At 43.0% G+C, this 19,267-nt stretch overlaps 1 protein-coding gene across 3 annotated transcripts in view; it reads right to left on the bottom strand.

Moving 5' to 3' along the window:
* RBFOX2 (RNA binding fox-1 homolog 2) overlaps positions 1-19,267 on the bottom strand; it is a 204,114-nt gene that overhangs the window by 113,021 nt on the left and 71,826 nt on the right. The window contains exon 1 of one of the 3 annotated variants that reach the window (XM_040359680.1): positions 15,861-16,086. The exons of the other annotated variants lie outside the window; for them this stretch is intronic. Coding sequence (XP_040215614.1) covers positions 15,861-15,887 — 27 coding nt within the window. The 5' untranslated portion in view covers positions 15,888-16,086. Of the gene's footprint in view, positions 1-15,860; positions 16,087-19,267 lie in introns of those variants that run through there. 3 annotated transcript variants of the gene reach the window in all.

Genomic DNA, 19,267 nt, shown 5'->3' with positions numbered 1-19,267 from the left:
ACTTGAGTTTACATGTGTTTGCATTTGCTCCTCGTCCTCCACCTCGGCATATGACATCTATAACTAACAAATGCAACCTTTTATAGACGAGCATGGCATAAATGCATTTAGCAAAATATTGAAATTTGACCTTGCATATAGACAGGGTTAAAAGGATTGTAAAGTTAAAGTTTTTCACCTTAATGCATTGTATGCATTAACCACTTAAGGACCCCTTCACGCCAATATACGTCGGCAGAAGGGCACAGGCACGTACCTGTACATTGCCTTTAAGAGCCCAGCCGCAGGGTCGTGAGCGCGCCGCCAAAGCTCCATGACCGCGCCCGCCGGACTCGATCGCTGCCGGTGTCCCGCGATCGGTCACAGGAGCTGAAGAACAGAGAGAGGTGTGTGTATATACACCTTACTCGTTCTGTGTGGCAGTGACACTGATATAGGGAATGACGATCAGTGAGGTCACACCTACAGCCATGCCCCCTACAGTAAGAATCACTCCCTTAGGGCACACTTAACCCCTTAGCACCCCCTAGTGGGTTAACCCCTTCACTGCCATTGTTATTTTCACAGTAATCAGTGCATTTTTATAGCACTTTTCACTGTGAAAATGACAATGGTCCCCAAAATGTCCGATGTGTCCGCCATAATAATCGCAGTCACAAAAAAAAGTCGCTGATCGATGCCATCAATAGTAAAAAAATGTTTTATAAAAATGCCATACAACTATCCCCTATTTTGTAAACGCTATAAATTTTGCGCAAGCCAATCGATAAACGCTTATTGCGATTTTTTCTACCAAAGATAGGTAGACGAATACGTATTGGCCTAAACTAAGGGGAAAAAAAATATATCTTTTTTGGGGATATTATAGCAAAAAGTAAAAAATATTGAATTTTTTTCAAAATTGTCGTTCTATTTTTTGTTTATAGTGCAAAAAATAAAAACCGCAGAGGTGATCAAATACCACCAAAAGAAAGCTTTATTTGTGGGAAAAAAAAGGACGCCAATTTTGTTTGGGAGTCACGTCGCACGATGGCGCAATTGTCAGTTAAAGCGACGCAGTGCCGAATCTCAAAAAGGGGCAAGGTCCTTATCCTGCATATTGGTCCGGGTCTTAAGTGGTTAAAGGGTTGTAAAGGTACAATTTTTTTCCCCCTAAATAGCTTCCTTTACCTTAGTGCAGTCCTCCTTCACTTACCTCATCCTTCCATTTTGCTTTTAAATGTCCTTATTTCTTCTGAGAAATCCTCACTTCCTGTTCTTCTGTCTGTAACTCCACACAGTAATGCAAGGCTTTCTCCCTGGTGTGGAGCGTTGTGCTCGCCCACTCCCTTGAGGGGGGAGGGGTGATCAGGAGAGTCATGACACTCTGTACATTGCAGATAGAGAAAGGAGCTGTGTGTTCGTGGGCGTCCTAACTCTCCTGCTCTCCCCCTCAAGGGAGGGGGCGAGCACGACGCTCCACACCAGGGAGAAAGCCTTGCATTACTGTGTGGAGTTACAGACAGAAGAACAGGAAGTGAGGATTTCTCAGAAGAAATAAGGACATTTAAAAGCAAAAATGGAAGGATGAGGCAAGTGAAGGAGGACTGCAATATGGTAAAGGAAGCTATTGAGGAGAAAAAAAAAATGTGTGACTATACAAGCAAAGTCAATTGTCCCATCTGTTTGAATTTTCTAATAGGCCAGGAAAACCATACTCCATCTACACCTAGAAAAAACCCACAGCAGGATGGGGCCTAATACACACAGGGCATTTACTTTGCTCCTCCGAAAAAAAAAAAAACTTTGGTAGGCGAAAAGCTGCTTCAGGCCGGGTCTATACTAGCTGAGGCCGTGGCTCACCATAGGGGTCCGGTGCCTCCCTGTTCTGTTTTGGGTGCGAATCAGGTCCCAATTTTTGCCATTCACACATTGGGCTTCTCTCACTACATACTAATTCCGTGTAGGCAGACACCCACCCAGCCTCCCTATCCCTTCTCGGTGTTTTTTTCACCCATTACAGAGGAATGAAAAGGGAAAAAGGCGCCCCTCCCCTACAAACGGACTTTCTAAAAGAAATCTGAGAGGCTGAAGATGGGAAATATTCATGCTTTCAGAAACTGTTCAGTTCCTTCATCAGGCTTTACACAAAATTAAGGCTTTTTAATGGCTGAAAGCAGTCATTATCTTAAATACAACATTGTAATGTAATAAGGTTTTCTTGAAAGAGCACAGAAGGGTCAGAAAATGTATTTGTCTAGCTCTGCTAAATAAAGGAATGCCATGCCTTGGGTTCATCTTATAGCTATACCCACACAGCTTCTATCTTAGGAACGCTGTAACTTTGTATCCCATTTTTTTCAGACCAACTCCATTTGACATTGCAAACATTGGAGGTTCCAATACAGATGTCCCTTCCTCCACAAAGACAACTTGCCTAACAGTCATAGATGGTCTGACAAAGAAATGGTAGAACATTTGCCTTCTCTCACAAGTACCTAAAAAAGGTACTTGGTACCTACCACATCAACCTGCAACTACGCTTATAAGAGGAAACCCGCACATGCATAGAAAACACACTGTCGCCATCTGTAGTTGCAAAGACCGCACTTTCACTCTTCTTAAAATTAAGTACACTTTGTCCCTGCAGAGGAGTTTTAATCCACGCCATGCACAACTATGCTTTAAGTATGAAGTGTTCCCTTCACATCATGCCACCTATGGGGTCAGAGCCAATTGTACTGAAAGGAATATGTGTGCTGCCGAGATCTCATTCCGAAAATAGTGGTCGCCCTCTGGAATCAGTAGCTTTCAAAAGCTTCCATCCAGGGGGACTCTGGCTCTGTGACTGGCATGGGCACGGGAGCCACCAGCCACGGCACTCCCTAGTGAACGGCACGGAGGGCTGTTTCTTCACTGCACATACGCCGATTACATCAAGTTACAAGTTATACATCTCGTAACACGTTTAGGAGATATTTACTGTACCCATAGGCAAGCCTTACAACTTTCACATTGGGGGTTTACAACCACTTTAAGGCAGGGGTCGACAAAATCCAGGCGCCAGGTTGCAATTGCGACAAGAAATTGTGACCTGGCGGCCGGTAATTGAGGCCGCAGCTTTGCGGCCTACAAGGCCGCGGCCTCAATTACCGGTCGCCGTGGGAGCACATAGATGCACAGGATCCTGTGTCTCCGTGCGCCCCCACCTCTCCCACCGCGCGATCGCGGCAGGCCCGCGACGGGCGGTAATTGAGGCCACGGCTTTGCGGCCTTGTGAAGTCCCAAGCTCTTCCTTCTGTGACCTTCTGTGAGCTGGCGCCATCTGGTGGTGGCTGTTGGCATTACAAGTTAAACAGCTGTTCTAATGTGTAATCTTTCACTATTTTCACTGCCATCTCCTTCCCTCTAAGTAGAACCCCCAAACATTATATATTTTTTATTCTAACACCGTAGAGAATAAAATGGTGATCGTTGCAATACTTTGTCACGCCGTATTTGCGCAGCGGTCTTACAAGCGCACTTTTTTTAATTAAAAAATAAAAAACAGTAAAGTTATCCCAGTTTTTTTATTGTGAAAGATAATGTTACTCCGAGTAAATTGATACCCAACATGTCACGCTTCAAAATTGCGTCCGCTCGTGGAATGGCGACAAACTTTTACCCTTTAAAATCTCCATAGGTGACGTTTAAAAAAAATCTACAGGTTGCATGTTTTGAGTTACAGAGCAGGTCTAGAGCTAGAATTATTGCTCTCGCTCCAACGATCGCGGCGATACCTCACATGTGGTTTGAATACCATTTACATATGCGGGCACTACTCACGTATGTGTTCGCTTCTGTGCGCAAGCTCGTCGGGACGGGCGCGTTTTCTGGCTCCTAACTTTTTTAGCTGGCTCCTAGATTCCAAGCAAATTTGTCAAACCCTGCTTTAAGGCTTGTTCACACCATACATGCACGAAAACTGATGAGGAAAAACGTGCAGATTTTACTTGGAGACACACAGGTTTACATCAGTACTTATGTTCATTTTAGTGTGTTTTTAGAAAAGGGAGTGAGCAACAGATTCCAATATCTGGAAGTATCAGATAACTTCTTTCACTCTCAGGGGCTGAATAGAACTTCAGGGAAATAAGACTGAGTAGTGTTCTGGTGTGACCAGCCTTAAGAGGGTTGTAAAAGGTAAAGTTTTTTTATCTCAATGCAACCAATGCATCCTATGCGCCCCTTGGCTATGGTCGCTCGCTGTATCACAGGAGCGTGCCCGCAATTAGTGACCACCATGCGAGCGCTCGCTTGACTGTGGTGACTAATTGCAGGGAGGACCAGAGACAGCCGCCGAGGGACCCCAGAAGACATGGATCGGGGACACTCTGTGCAAAACTAACTGCATGTATAACATGTTATTTAAAAAAAAAATGTTTTTCCTTTAGTGACTCGTTAAGTGGTTAAAGACTGTTGCCATAGGAGACAGCATTTCTACACATGCAGATGTGGCTGGATGCCTTTTGAAGTCGGAGTCTGCCAATTAATCTTGAAACTACCCTAAGGGTGTCCTGGCCCTAACCCTTTCTCCCAAAGTTCTGTAAAGAGAAAAAAATCTTACATGCAACTCAAGAATTGTCTGGTACCCAATGACTAACTACTTTGCAGGCACTATGCCTCACAACCCACCATATACAGAAGGAGGTTCCCAGACTGAAGGAGGCCTGGGACCTTGCTACATAAAAGCTTTGAATAGTTCAACAAGATCAGCTGGGATTCTTTAGCTGTACATGCACATCATGCCAGCAAGCTTTAAACCGGGAGGTAATTATCACTTGGGTGAACATGTTAATAGTCTCAATAAAAGTTACATCATTAACAGAAGGTCTTAGAAAATGTACAGTTGACTGAAAAATATAACTGTACCGACATCTACAAATGAAAAGCACAAATGTAATAAAACTCTAAAAAAGCTGGCTACATTTTGTGTATACTGGTACTGCGATCCGTATAGTCCACTGCATGCAATACCTTCCCTTACTCAGCCCACTCTATTCCAACCATCCTGGTTCTTGCCATGAATCTGATGCACTGCGTGTTCTAAGCTTCACCCCCACCCTCCTCCAAGCCTTCTGTGCAAGCAACAGAGCCAGTGCTAACATTTCATCCCTTGCAAGTTCTATTCCTCATAGTATTGCAACAGAAACACCCTTGGGAAAAGACAGGTCAGCTGATAATATAACATTTACAAAAAAGCACTATTAGGTATGCTTATCTCTCCAATTCATTTGCTGGACACCAATAAAGATTTAAATTCTCCACTGGATAACATTAAGAGATCAAGCTGCAATATATGGAAATATTACATTAATGTATGCAAGGTTATTATTGACTTGTACCTATATTTGTACATAGGATGAAGTGGGTTTAGGACTAAATAAGCAAAGAGATTGGAAAACTAGCACTACACACAGTTCAGCTTTCTTTGCTGGAAAAAAAGAAAAAAAGAAAAAAAAAAATCGCTAAAGGTGGCCTTACACATGACATGACCATCAGTCAATTTTACCAACTTTAAGTCCACTGGGATTTGCACACACAGAATTGTCAGACACCTCATGATTTCCCGAGTTTGACTGGCCAGAAATCAGTTGATTGCGACCAATTCCCACACTAGACCTCCAGGATAACGCTAAACTAGTAACCTGTGAGAAGCGAGAATAATGTAGAGAGAATGGGGGACAACGTGGACATAAAGGTCGTCTGCCTAAGAAGCTACTGAGGGAGAGGATAGCCCATTCATGAGGGAGATAGGCAACACAAGGGTGCAGGGTGTTACAATGTGTATACTGCCGATAGAACAATGTGTCAGACCTCAGCGAACCCACTTCAGCTTTGCTGCATAAATCATTCCTAGTGGCAAAATCTTCCAGTGGTGAAAGGGAAAGTTACAATATACACAGACGGAGGATTGAAACTGTATCAGTATCCAGCTGGCCAGGGCCAATTACTCAGATCTAGAGACTGCTCAATGCAGTCAGCACACAGGAACCAAACATAAGGCTAGCTATACATGCATAGATTTCTCCATTCACACTTTCACACTGGCGCCCCCGGGCGGGCAGACGTTGAAGGTAAAACGCTGCAAGTTGTAGCGACGCTGTTCAGCCACTAGCGGGGCGCTTTTAACCCTGCTAGTTGCTAAAGGGTTAAATGCACCCGTGTAGCGCTTTTGCGGTGCACATTTATTTCAATGGGCAGGAGCGGTGTTTTTTGTTTTTTTTAACGACCTGCCAGCGCAGCGCCCCAGTGTGAAAGCACTTGGGCTTTCACACTGGGACTGCAGGGGAGACATTTTTCAGGCGTTTTACAGGCAACATTTTTAGCCCAAAAGCCTGAAAAACACCTCAGTGTGAAAGGGGTCTAAACCATGTAGACAGAGGAATTTCCAATACTTTCGATTGTAAACAAGCAGCCATGGCACCCGAGGGTGCTTGAATATCCCAACAGTGACTGCAGCTGAAAGGATGCAGTCACTGTCCAGCTGATAATCCTCCACAAGGCCTGGGTGGGAGGCCCAGAGCCAACAAGGCTAGCAACTGCAGAAAAATCTGAGCAGTCTGTACATCTTAAGGCTGCATTCACACCTGAGCGTCGGTCGTTCTGCGTTTTTTTCCGGCGTTTTGTCGCGCGTATTCATGCTTATTTGCGCGTTTGCATACAGCGTTGTCCGACGTTTTTGTACTTTGACGTTTTTTATTTTAGCCAATAGGAAAAACTATCATCTTTTCATCACTTGTTGCTATGTTGGTAGATTTTTTTAATCTTCTGCATGGGCGACAAGTTCTATTGATTAAAGCGACGAAACGCCCGTAGCAAACGCCCGTTGTCGTGCAAGTCGCTTGAATCGAGCGTTTCCATTACTTTCTATGGGAAATGGAAACGCTCAAATACGCTCAAACCGCCCGATACGCGCGACAAAAAAGGGTCCGGAACTTTTTTTGGCGATGGGCGTCAGGCGCATCAGCGTTCAGATGTGAACCATCCCCATAGACTCATGTATTTTGGTCCCTCTGGCGTTTGTGAGCGTCGCGCTACAGTCGACAAAACGCCTAGGTGTGAATGGGCTCTAAGTGCAAAATTCATTTAACACCAATGTAAAGCTGGATATCAAATTACTAAACAGGTCAAAACATGAAATGGATTTAAACCCAAAAATGTGATCCTGTATATGCAGCCAACTTATCCTGGCTGCATTAGTTTTCTTTTTTAACCTAGTGATCTGGCCAATAAAACACCTCATGTATTGAGTGCTTATACTCTGGATGAAGGAGCAGCATACACACCTTTAGACAACAGCAATGTCAGTCTGGGGGTGGGGATAGATGTACTAGCAGATTTAAAACACCACTACCAAAGCTTTTTCTTCTTTTGGGATAAAGGGTTTTAACAAAAACAAAAGCTGATCATGGTAAGCACCCCTTTAGGGGTTTAGGACAAGAATTTTACTGCCAACTACATCTGCAGGACAGCTTGTTCTGTAGAAAGACAGACTTGCTGGCAGGATCACCAGGGGAAAAAGGAAAGAAAGCCTAAAAAGAAACTTATGCAGGCATCACAGCCAAGAATTGGGAAAGTTGCCATAGCATATATTCGATTTTGGCGATTAATACCGCTTTAACCAACACAGCAAAAATGGACAGCGCAAATTTATCTTATGGCCATTCAAGAAAGTAGCCACTGATTCTAAGAGTAAGATTAGGTTCACATCTGGGTGGATACAGGCCCGAGTGTAAATTGCATGCTTTCTCAATTCTATTAAAGGAGTTGTAAAGGAAATACTTTTTGTTGCTGAAATTACTGTTTACAGGGTATAGAGACATAATAGTTAACTGATTGCCTTTAAAAATAGATAAAAATCAATCATATAATGTACCTACAGTTTCTAGTTTTGTTTTTGCATGTTTTCTGCTTCTGTGATGTACAGAGCCACAGAGCCAATACAGGGCAGTGATGGTTTGGAAAACGAAACTGGATTGGTGCTGAGGGGTTTTAGACACACAGTAATCACACCTCCTTGATTAGTGACCACAGAGAGAAAGCTCCCAGTACTGTGGTTATCAGGAAACAGACAACCAGGAAGTGTGGAGATCAGAGAAGAATTACAGCAACATCAGAGCAAAAACGAACAATGAGAACATGATAACAGCACTGCATTAAGGTAAAGGAAGCCATTAAGATAAAATCCTTTACAAACCCTTTAACTGCACCCCCAAATACTGGAAATTGTATCGCATTTTCCCATGATGGGAACTTCATAGAACTATGTGGTTTCCCTGCCACTGATTTTGGAAAAGGTGCATTCTGTGTTTTCTGTAGGTACAGCACCCAATTCAAGTGAACAGGCTGGGGTCTCCATGCAAATGCAGCCACAGGGAAACAATCGTAGCCTGTGTTTTTTTGCCAAGATAAGCCTTAGCTTTTTAGGCTGGGCTTCTCCTCTGGATCACAGGAGTGCAATTAGTTTTGCACTCCTGTGACCCGTTTTGGAGTGGAGAGTGGTCTGAAGTCTGCCGACGTCACTGCCATCAGTCGGGCATCACGTCATCCCGATTTCCAAGTCTGGATTCGCCAGCTGATTGATGGCAGTCTCAGCGAGCCGCTAAGGCGGCCGCTCCCCCACGGCTCAGCGCTCCAATGAGCGCTGAGAAGTGGAGCAGAAGCGATGCTGACCGACCGTCAGCATCGCTCTGCTCGGGGGGGGGGGGGAGTGAGAACTGAGCCATCGGTGGTGCTCGGTTCTCTGTGCAGAGACGCCGGGGACAGATGCAGCATCAGTCTGATGCTCCATCCGAGGTAAGTATGACTAGAAAAAAAAAAAACAACCACCCATACTTCTCTTTTAAGAGTGAAGGCCTCATGCACATTGGACGTTATAAAAAAACAAAGCCAGTAGCATTGGCTGTAGAATACGTTTCAGTATTTTTTAGCTCTAGCTTCTTATAACAAATTTATACTTTTACAAAAGCTTAAAGGGGTTGTAAAGGTTTGTTTATGTTCTAAATTGGTTCCTTTAAGATAGTGCATTGTTGGTTCACTTACCTTTTCCTTCCATTTCCCTTCTAAATGTTTTTTTTCTTTGTTTTCTTTGTCTGAATTTCTCACTTCCTGTTCCTCCTCAGTAAGGTGTTCTAAATGACTTTCCACCGCTCGGATAGTGGAAAGCTTACTGAGGAGAAACAGGAAGTGAGAATTTCAAAGAAAAAAAAAACATTTAAAAGGGAAATGGAAGGAAAAGGTAAGTGAACCAACAATGCACTAGCTTAAAGGAACCTATTTAGAAAATAAAAGACGAACTTTAAGCCCCTTTAAGGCTCAAAAATGCTGATAAGCATTGATCAGCTGTGTTTTTCAGAATCTGAGCTTTTTTGCCCCAGAATTAGAGTGTTTTTACAGCTGAAAAACTCCTCAAAAACTACTAGTTCTGGGGGGGGGGGGGAGGGGGTTTCAGCCAAAAAAATCCTGGCCAGAAACTGCTGATAACCTCCTGTGTGCATGGACACATAGGATAACATGCTGGAGAGTTTATTAGCTGCACAAAAAAAGGTGTGAAGCCAGAAAAATCTGCTGTAAAAAGGTTCATTCAGTGTGCATGAGGCCTAAAAGTTTGTTGCAATTACATTGGCCCATTCAAGGTCTAACTATGATGTAAAACAGACATAATCCAGTTTTCTTCCTTTAAACTTTGCTGCTGTGCTTGGATCATGAATATGAAAGCATAACATACAACTAGGAAGAAAAAGCCAGGACAAAGTTATATTTTTACCATTTTCCAATGCTAAATATAAACAAATAAAATGATATGCAAAGCGTGAATACAGCTTAAATATCCTCAGACACGGATCACCCCTATGCAAAAATAACCTAATAAGGTTACAAGATCAATATAAAGTAAAAAAACAGCAGGCATTTACGACTGAGCCATGTGCCCATTTGTCCCCTCTCAGTATCAAGCACAAGAAGAGGGTCATTCAACAGCTGGGCTTCTGACCTCTTCAGAAAGGATCGCCAAACCAGGCTGACATCACTTAAAGTGACTGCAGCTAATTTTCCTCTAAACACGGTTTCTCAATTAACCATCCCCCCTCTGCTTCGCTACCCACCCTTTCCTGTCTGTGATTGAAAGCAGACCTTGCCTGCTGGAACACATGAAACAGGAGTAGAGAATGTGGAGGCAGACCAGATTTGTTCTGTGATCAGGAAAAAGAAAAAACCTTTGTTTTAGAATGTACTAGCAACCAAAATGGAGGCAATATCTCATCTAAGTGCATTGTGTACCATTTTCTTCAAAAAATAATCTTTAAAATTTATGTTTTTAAAAAGGGTATTCCAAATGTATGTCACATACTCTGGTTATAGATATTAAAAGTAACAACTTCAAATGCTAAAGCTGGATATTTATTTCAAAGCATGTATGCAACCTGATTTGTCAACATACGTCATTGTACTTAGTCTCCCAAAAATGTAATAAAAAGACAATTATGAAAATTTCAGAGAGGTATTTCATTCCTCCAGGTGGAAAATTTACCACAACAAACCCCATATCTATTACCAGAACCCACAACCAAAGTTCTCTGCATAGAAATCAGATTTCTAGGTTAATGATACATTTCCTCACCTCCTTTGACCTTTTGCCATACAAAGTTATCACCATTTCACTGCTACAATATTCTGAAAACCACTACAGTGCAAAGCAGAATGACACCAGAATCTATTACACAGAAGGCCTATGGAGGAGGGAGTTGCCAGCTTGCACTCTGCGATCAAGTCTATACCGCATGCTCCTGGGACCATGCAGAAAAGCTTTTTAGCTTGAAATGACCCCGTCATGCATAACTAGGTATGGATTTTTTCTTTAATATATCACAGGCATCTTAAGCTACCCGTGCTTATGAATAAAGCATTAAATGTGGAAAGCAGGAGGGGGCAGGCAAACTTACTACCCAGACAAGTTGAAATTTTGCCCAATCTGAACAGTCACATCTGCGGGCACCCCGAGTGTCTGCACTGGAGGCCTCATGCACCCTGGACATTTTTACAGCTGCTGTTTTAGGCCCCTTTCACACATGCAGACCGTATGTCCGCTTTTTCATCCATCCGTTTACAAATGAAAAAGGGACACACATTGATCTCTATAAGATAGCGGGTGTCAGCAGATGAACATCCGCTGACACCCGATCTCATCAGTGTCCGCTCTGCTCCGATTCTGCAGACGGAGGAAATCCTATTTTTTCATCCGTCTGCAGAGCGGATCGGATGAATAAAGACAGCCGGTCCATAGGGGAGAGTGGAGATCTGATAGGGCGGTCCCTACAGTGGGATCAGAGGAGCGATCCCCGCTGAGCGGGCAAAGGTTCACGGGGCAGGTAATCTCGGATCCGTCTCGTGTGAAAGGGTCCTTTGGCTTCAAGCGTTTTCTATTTCTACAGCCAGCATGTTATCCTATGTGTCCCTCCACACCCACATAGGCTTTTATCAGCGATTTTTGGACGGGACGTTTTCTGGCTGGAAAAAAAACACCATAACTAGTGAGCTTGAAGGAATTTTTTGGGTGTAAAAACACTCTGAAAAACACAGCTTTTTCAGAGTTTGATCACTGAGCCACAAGCTTTTGTGGGAGTATAGTTTGCTAAAAAAAAAAAAAAAGCAAAAAAAAAAAATAAACTCAGCGGCATGTTCACGCTACTAGCATTCTTAGAACGTCCAGTGTATGTGAGGCCTTATACTGGTCAGCAGTTTTTGGTATTAAAAGTAATACTTTTTTTTAGTGACACCTATAGACAATTTTGGGTACTGTCATTTTTGTACAGATGCGCAAAATGTTATGCCTTAAAAGTTTGGTATTTACTTGACGCAACCCCACCTTTTATATTTTACCAAACTGAAATTAATTTAAGTATATTATTTTACAGGACAAGCAACTTAATAAACCATTTGCAATTGCAGCTATAGAATTGAAGTTCAAAGGGATTTTCTAGAAAAATAAAAAAATGCAAGTTTCAAACAAAGTGTGCGAAAAAAAATTAAAATGGTCCCAGCAGAAAAGTGGTAAAGGCACTCCAGGGTTTGCTTTACTAGCTAAATAAACAGCTTATGAACCGTCATTACAGAGAACACTAATCTACTATCTACGAATCTAAAGACTCTACTCATACCATACAGAACTTTATTTTTCTTACCAATAACATACAGAAACCAGCTGGCATAATGAAACTACCAAGAACTTTTTGATATTGGACCATAAGAAAAAGTCGTCTTTACCTGCAATGCACGGATCTTTTGAACTCTTTAATCATTATAGATTGCTACTGAAATTTAGGGTATTAAACTAAATACAAAAAGGTGAATATGCCAAAGAAAAAGGAAAAGAAAATAAACCAAAACTCATCATTCCTCACACATTCTAATTTAGAGCTCCCTGACAAACTATTTAAAAAACACAAATATTACAGAACACAGAATACCAAATACCTGTATTCAAAGCATAGACTACTTATAAAATGTGAATTCTCCAAATGTAAACCTGCAATGGAGAGAATCCATCCAACAATTCTATGTTTGTGGGCCATTGAAGAATACTTCAAAGTAAAAAAAAAAAAAAAAAAAAAGCTTGGCAATGGCGACTTCTTAGTACAAGAATCATGAAAGAAATAAAGTGATGCCTACCCTATGAAGACTGTTACCCGGCAATTCAGGTAAAATTATTTATAGCTAAAAGGCCAGTGCTAGCACCCAGCATACCAAAGCAGGCGTCCATCAGTACTTGCCAGTATTAGACGTGATGGAAGCCCTCCTTTTTAAAGGAAAGCCAATGCTGTGGTATCGGGTTCATTCACACCTTTGGTGCATCACAAAGAGACGAAAAATGCAGATTTAGTAGCGAAAGTTAGAAACTGAAATACACTGGGATTTGCATTCCCTCTTCAAACACGGCTTATATTTGGCTCAGTACACACTTCTGGATCCAGCGTTTACAGGGTGAGCGATAGCGGGAAGAACCATTTTATTTATAGCATTTTGCTACACCTTGCCATTCTACAGGTTTTTTTTTGTTTTTTGTTTTTTTTTAAGGCAAAAAATGTACAAAGTCCCTAAATGTGTCCTATTTTTGGGAAGTGTTATTTTTAGCTACCAGGCCGCGTCCACAACTGGTCTTCTGACATCAGGGCATGCAGCACATCATTTATAAAGAAAGGCAGGGCAACCCCACACCTAGATTGGCAGAATATCTCACATCTCTGGTCACTGTCCTAGAGGTTCCCACATTATAGTGACAATGGGTGGATAAAAAAATATAAAAAAAATCACTTCAACAAAAACGGTTTAAATTCTATTCACAGTCCGGTTGGCATCCAGGTTGTTTGTAAACAAGTTTACTTCAGTTCCCCATCAATACCTAAATATTTATGGACACAATTTTCCCCATCCTTCCAGTTAAAATAAATAAAAATTAATTGTGACATCAAAGCTGGAAAGAAATGGCCACAAGCTGTTGCCCTTCACAAGTCACAATAACTGGCATCACAGATTGCCCATTTCTACATTCATATTCTAGGAATTCCTGGTTTTAAACAAACTAAAAGGTGGAGAATTTCAAATACCAAAAACCCTACAATTTTTGTTTTCTCCCCCTAGGGACATTGGTTTTATTAGACTGAAAACAGACCTTAGTGTAAAGGTAAAAGCATTCTTTGGGGTTTCCTCCCCCCAATTGGCTATACAGCGAGGGACATCCCTGTCACAAACCGGTTACCCCGGGCATCAGAGAATGGCAGCTTCTATCAGAGGCATCCCACGCAGGTATTCTATTGCTTTGTGGCACACATTCTCTTTCAGGAACTCGGATTTGCAGTTCAAAAAAACGTATACAGCTACGGGGTATTTTTCGCAAATCAAATTCATTATTATAGCGTTATAATTAGCTTTGCTTTTGATGCTGGTTACATTGGCAATTAAATCTCTCCACCAGGAAGGTTTAACTGCTTGTTGGCACTCGCCTAATAAATGTGATAAGTGTAAACAAGCAGTTAAATCTCTTAGTAGCAAAGAGAATGGATTGCTGATAAATCCATAGTCTTAGATTCAATATGCTGCTTAATGGTAGAAAATGATACATATATCTAGATATAGATATCTATACTATATATATATATATATTATATATATATATATATATATATATATTATATATATATATATTACACACACACACATACACATTTCAACAATTAAGCAGGATATTGAATGAGAATATACATTACACACCATATCTTGTTCTGTTACATTAATAGACATCATATACATCTAATAAAAAACACTAACATAATATAATAATGACCTCTTAATTATAATATAAAGATCACTTGTAAAATATTATGGAAAATCCTGCTAAATGATGTTTACATTAATACAATTTCTATGTTTATGTTGTATCAAAACATAATTTCTAAGCCAATAAACCAATTGTATGCTGCCCTCCAAAGTCAACATGTAAAATACGTATAACAAAACATTATGCCAACTATAACAGCAAAAACATCCAGGCACAAATAAAGATACAACACACAATAGGAAACAATCCACAAACACACAACACGGTCTTGTCCTGGATGTATTCGCCTGCAATAAGGAATTGCCCCCAATCCACATGCCCCCCTCGCCAACCATACGTACAACGACTTCAGCCATTTCACTGACATTGCACTGCAGTCTCCAGCCTGTGATGTGCTCCATTCTCTCCATCTCAGATCCTGAGCCCATTTTCTCTGCTTCCTAAATCTTCTACAGATGAGATTATTTTGCACCCAGATCCTGCATCAACGACGAAATGGCCAACACACAAATCTTTAAGAGGCGAGGGGCAGGACGAGTCCAGCCTGAGAGCTGCTGCATCCATTTACAGTCTGGAAGCATCCAGTCAATGCACCCAGACAACATTCGTCAACAAATGCAGCAAGAGTGCGGAGGACGAGGGGGTCAAAGTCCAGATTTTCATTAATAAAATAAAGATTTGCATGGCTATCACAACACACACACATACACAACGGTCCTTTGAGGCAATCATGGGCAGTCCTGGCAGAATGGCTGATCTCCATGTAACACAAGCACACTCCATGATCTGACACCTCCATTCACAATCCTTTTTATGGTCAGCCATGGAACTCATTTATTCATCAGTTGAGGTTTATCCTGAAAAGAACTGCCATTTTTAGTGATTTCCTGTGTGCATTGCCCTCCATGATCTGACACCTCCATTCACAAATCTTCCATAGGAGGATTTTATTGTCGGATGTGTTCTGGATTGGCCCTATCCTTTATTTATTGTAGTGGTGATATCTACCCATGTGTGTGCAACATACAAATACACCCCCCACCAGGAGAAGGGTTCTCCCTGCCACAAAAGCAGCCAGGGCTACAAGGTGCAGGGATCCTCCTGATGGGAATGGCTGTCTGCTTTCACCTTCACATATGTGCCCCCCTCCCCCTTTCCCCTCACACACACGACCACACTACTGCGGTCCCCTCTGCAGGATTCCCTGCGCAATCTGCAATATCCTGGGAATGCCCCAACCTCCATGTATGAGGAGGAGGAGGAGAGAGAAGAGGAGGAGGAGGGGGTGAGGACACTGCCAGCAATGACACCTATCGATGAGGATCGGACACACAATGGTGACTGGGCGGGGGGGGGGGGGGATGTGATCGGATAGACGCCACACATGGCACCAATTATGGCCAGAAACAAAGAGACACAAAGACTGGAGGAGGAGGGGGAGGGGAGCTCTCTCTCTCCCTCACACACAATGCACTAATATGGACATGGCAGAGCCGCGCACACTTACCTGCGAGACCATTTTATTCTTCTCCATAAACCAAGAGCGGAGGACGGGAGCGGACAGCAGCTGCCTCTATGGTCACCGCACACCGAACAGCAGCGAGCCGAGTCCTGAGGAATTCTTTTGTGTCCTTGGCTCTGACTCCTTCTTCGTCTTCTTCTTCCTTCCTCCCAGTTCTTCGCTCCCTTTCTCTCTCTCTCTCTCTATTCCTCTCTCTCTCAGGATGAGGCTCCGCCCTCCGGCTCCAAGGGTAATTTATCACCACTCGGCCACGCCCCCCTCTCCTTCCTCCCCCTCCCACCCTGGCTCCCAGCTCTCTCCTGTCGCTTCCTTTCCCCTCCCCCTCCTCTCCTGTTGGGCTGAGTGAAGGGACAGTTCTCCTTACACATGGCAGCCGGGCGAGAATGGAGGAAGAGGACAGGCTCGGCTTATCTCCACACACTGCACGGCACAGATTGGAGGGAGAGGAGAGCTCTCCACTGCATGGAAACATTGTATACATATTGTACTCGCATTGTACTAACATTGGGGGTTATTTACTAAAGGAAAACACACTTTGCACTACAAGTACACTTAAATATGCACTACAAGTACACTTGGAAGTGCAGTGGCTGTAGATCTGAGGGGGGGCAAGCGAGGAAAATAAAAAACAGCATTTTAGCTTGCACATGATTGGATAATAAAATCAGCAGAGCTTCCCCTCATCTCAGATCTACAGCGACTGCAATTCCAAGAGCACTTTCAGTACAGAGTGGATTTGCCTTTTCGGAAATAACCGCCCTTGTACCCATATTGTACCCATATTGTACACATATTTTACGCACATTGTACTCTTGTTGTACACACTATTAGGTAGATTCACGTACGGATGCCTAAAAATATGATGGCCTAGTCTTTTTAGGCTACACAGCTGTAAATTGTTTAGGCTAATAGTGATTCTAAAACCACTTACCTTCAAATTTTCGGCGGCGTAGCCTAAAACGAGCAGGCGTAAGCGCGCCTAATTCAAATGACTGGGAGGGGGGCGCGTATTATTAAAATGAGGCTTGACCTCACGTTTTTTGAAGTTTTTTACACTGCGCATGCGCCGGGCGACTACATTTCCCAGTGCGCATTGCGGCTAAGTAGGCCGTACGGGCCTATTGATTTTGACGCGTACGCAAACAACGTAAATCCCGATTCGCAGACGACTTGCCCAAACGACGTAAAAAATTCGAACTTTAGGCGGCCTATCGTATACGGAAACGTCGTAACTCGACGGTGTAGGCCTGGCGTACGCTCGTAAATCGTCGGGAATCGGCGTATACCCTCATTTACATAATCTAGGCCGGCCGCAATGGCAGCGCCATCTAGCGGCCAAAAGTAACATTGCAGCCTAAGATAGAATGGCGCAAGCCAGCCTATCTTAGGTATGTTTAAGTGTATCTCTGTTAGAGTATACACTTAAACATAGGTCGGCTTAGATTCAGAGTTAGGTCGGCTTATCTGTAGATAAGCCGGCCTAACTCTTTGTGAATCTACCCAATTGTACTCATTTTATACGCACATTGTACTCACGTTGGGGGTTATTTACTAAAGGAAAATCCACTTTGCACTTAAATATGCACTGAACGTGCATTTGGAAGTGCAGTCGCTGTAGGGAGACAAGCGAGGAAAATAAAAAACAGCATTTTAGCTTGCACACGATTGGATGATAAATTCAGCAGAGCTTCCCCTCATTTCAGATCTACCCCTCAGATCTACAGCGACTGCTCTTCCAAGTGCACTTTCAGTGCAAAGTGGATTTGCCTTTCGGAAATAACCCCCCTTGTACTCACATTGGGCCAGATTCACAGAGCAGATACGACGGCGTATCTGTTGTTCTATCTATGCGACTGATTCATAGAATCAGTTACGCATAGATAGCCAGAAGATCCGACAGGTGTAATTGTTTTACACTGTCGGATCTTAGGATGCAATACCGCGGCCGCCGCTGGGGGGGAGTTTGCGTCGTAATACAGCGTCGGGTATGCAAATTAGGAGTTACGGCGATTCACGAAGATTTTTCCCGTCGTTACGTCGTCACGAGTGTTAGATTTCCGTCGCAAAGATCGGGCACCCTTAACATTGTGTAAAAGTACTCCACCATGTTAAAGTATGCCCGTCTTTCCCGCGTCGCTTTTGAATTATTTTTAAATTTTTTCTTTTTCCCGGCGTAAGTGTTTTGTTGACGTCGCGATGCACAAAATGTCGGCGCGTCGTAATTTCGCGCAAAGCACGTCGGGAAATTTGCGAGCAGTACATCCGGCGCAGGAGCGCGCCTAATTTAAATGGTACCCGCCCCATTTGAATTGGACCGCCTTGCGCCAGTTGTGCTTTACACACTCATTTTTTGTTTGTCGGATGCGTTACATTAAACAGCCCAGCGAATGCACCTCAACTCACAAAGATAGGTTCTGTTTATTTTCCAAAATACGGCACTCTTCATTTGCATTGGTGCATTGTGATGCACAGCAACGGACTCTATATTTGCATTTAGGGCACGATTAACAATGATGGCAATGCACCACAACACACATAATGCATTATGTTATAATGCACACTGAAGTATCAAAGAGCTCCTAAAGTGAAAGTAAACGTAACTTTTCCGAAATTGGCTAATAGGCAGGGACCTTATGATAGAAGAGACCCTATCGGTCTCTTCTGACAAAAATGCATCCCCCTGCCTGTCAGCCATGTACATGCAACTCAGCGATCATTTACAGCCCGGATCTGTGCTGCGGCCATGTGACTTCTGTGCTCATGCGTGGGAATGATGTCATCACAGCCCAGCCTATCAAATAGCCAAATACACGGAACCCGGAAGGAAGATCCGGCCGAAGATGGAAGAGCCGGAGGCCTGCTGAATTGATCCCACCGTAGCACTAGAGGGCACCATTTGACGGGTATACTAGCACATTATGGCATTACCCACCTGAGGGCCCCTAAACAGAAAATGATATAGCCAAGTTAACTACTGCTTTAACCTGGATATGCACTAGTAGATTGTCTGTATGAACAATCGTAGAAAACTTCTCAGTACATTTGATGACTTGATAAATGCCGTCCTAAAGTACTTCAAAATTTTGTTTGTGCCAACATTCGATTTTGGAACGAATGAACTTTCCCAGATGAAAAACTCATTCAGCCTAGGTTCACACTGCTGCGAATTCAAAATCGCGGTAAAATGCGCGATTTTACCGCGATTTCGCGGACGCGATTTCCTGCGATTTCGGCCGCAATTTAATGTAAATCGCGGCCCGAAATCGCAAAAAGTAGTACAGGAACTACTTTTTGAAATCGTAGATGCGGCGTCGCACTGATTAGGACAGTGCCATTGCCGACAATTGCCGCCGATTTGAGATGCGATTTGACATGTCAAATCGCATCTCAAA

Source organism: Rana temporaria, chromosome 7 (genome assembly GCF_905171775.1).
Source record: "Rana temporaria chromosome 7, aRanTem1.1, whole genome shotgun sequence".
Taxonomy (NCBI): Eukaryota; Metazoa; Chordata; class Amphibia; order Anura; family Ranidae; genus Rana; species Rana temporaria.
This window is presented reverse-complemented; position numbering and strand designations above follow the sequence as displayed.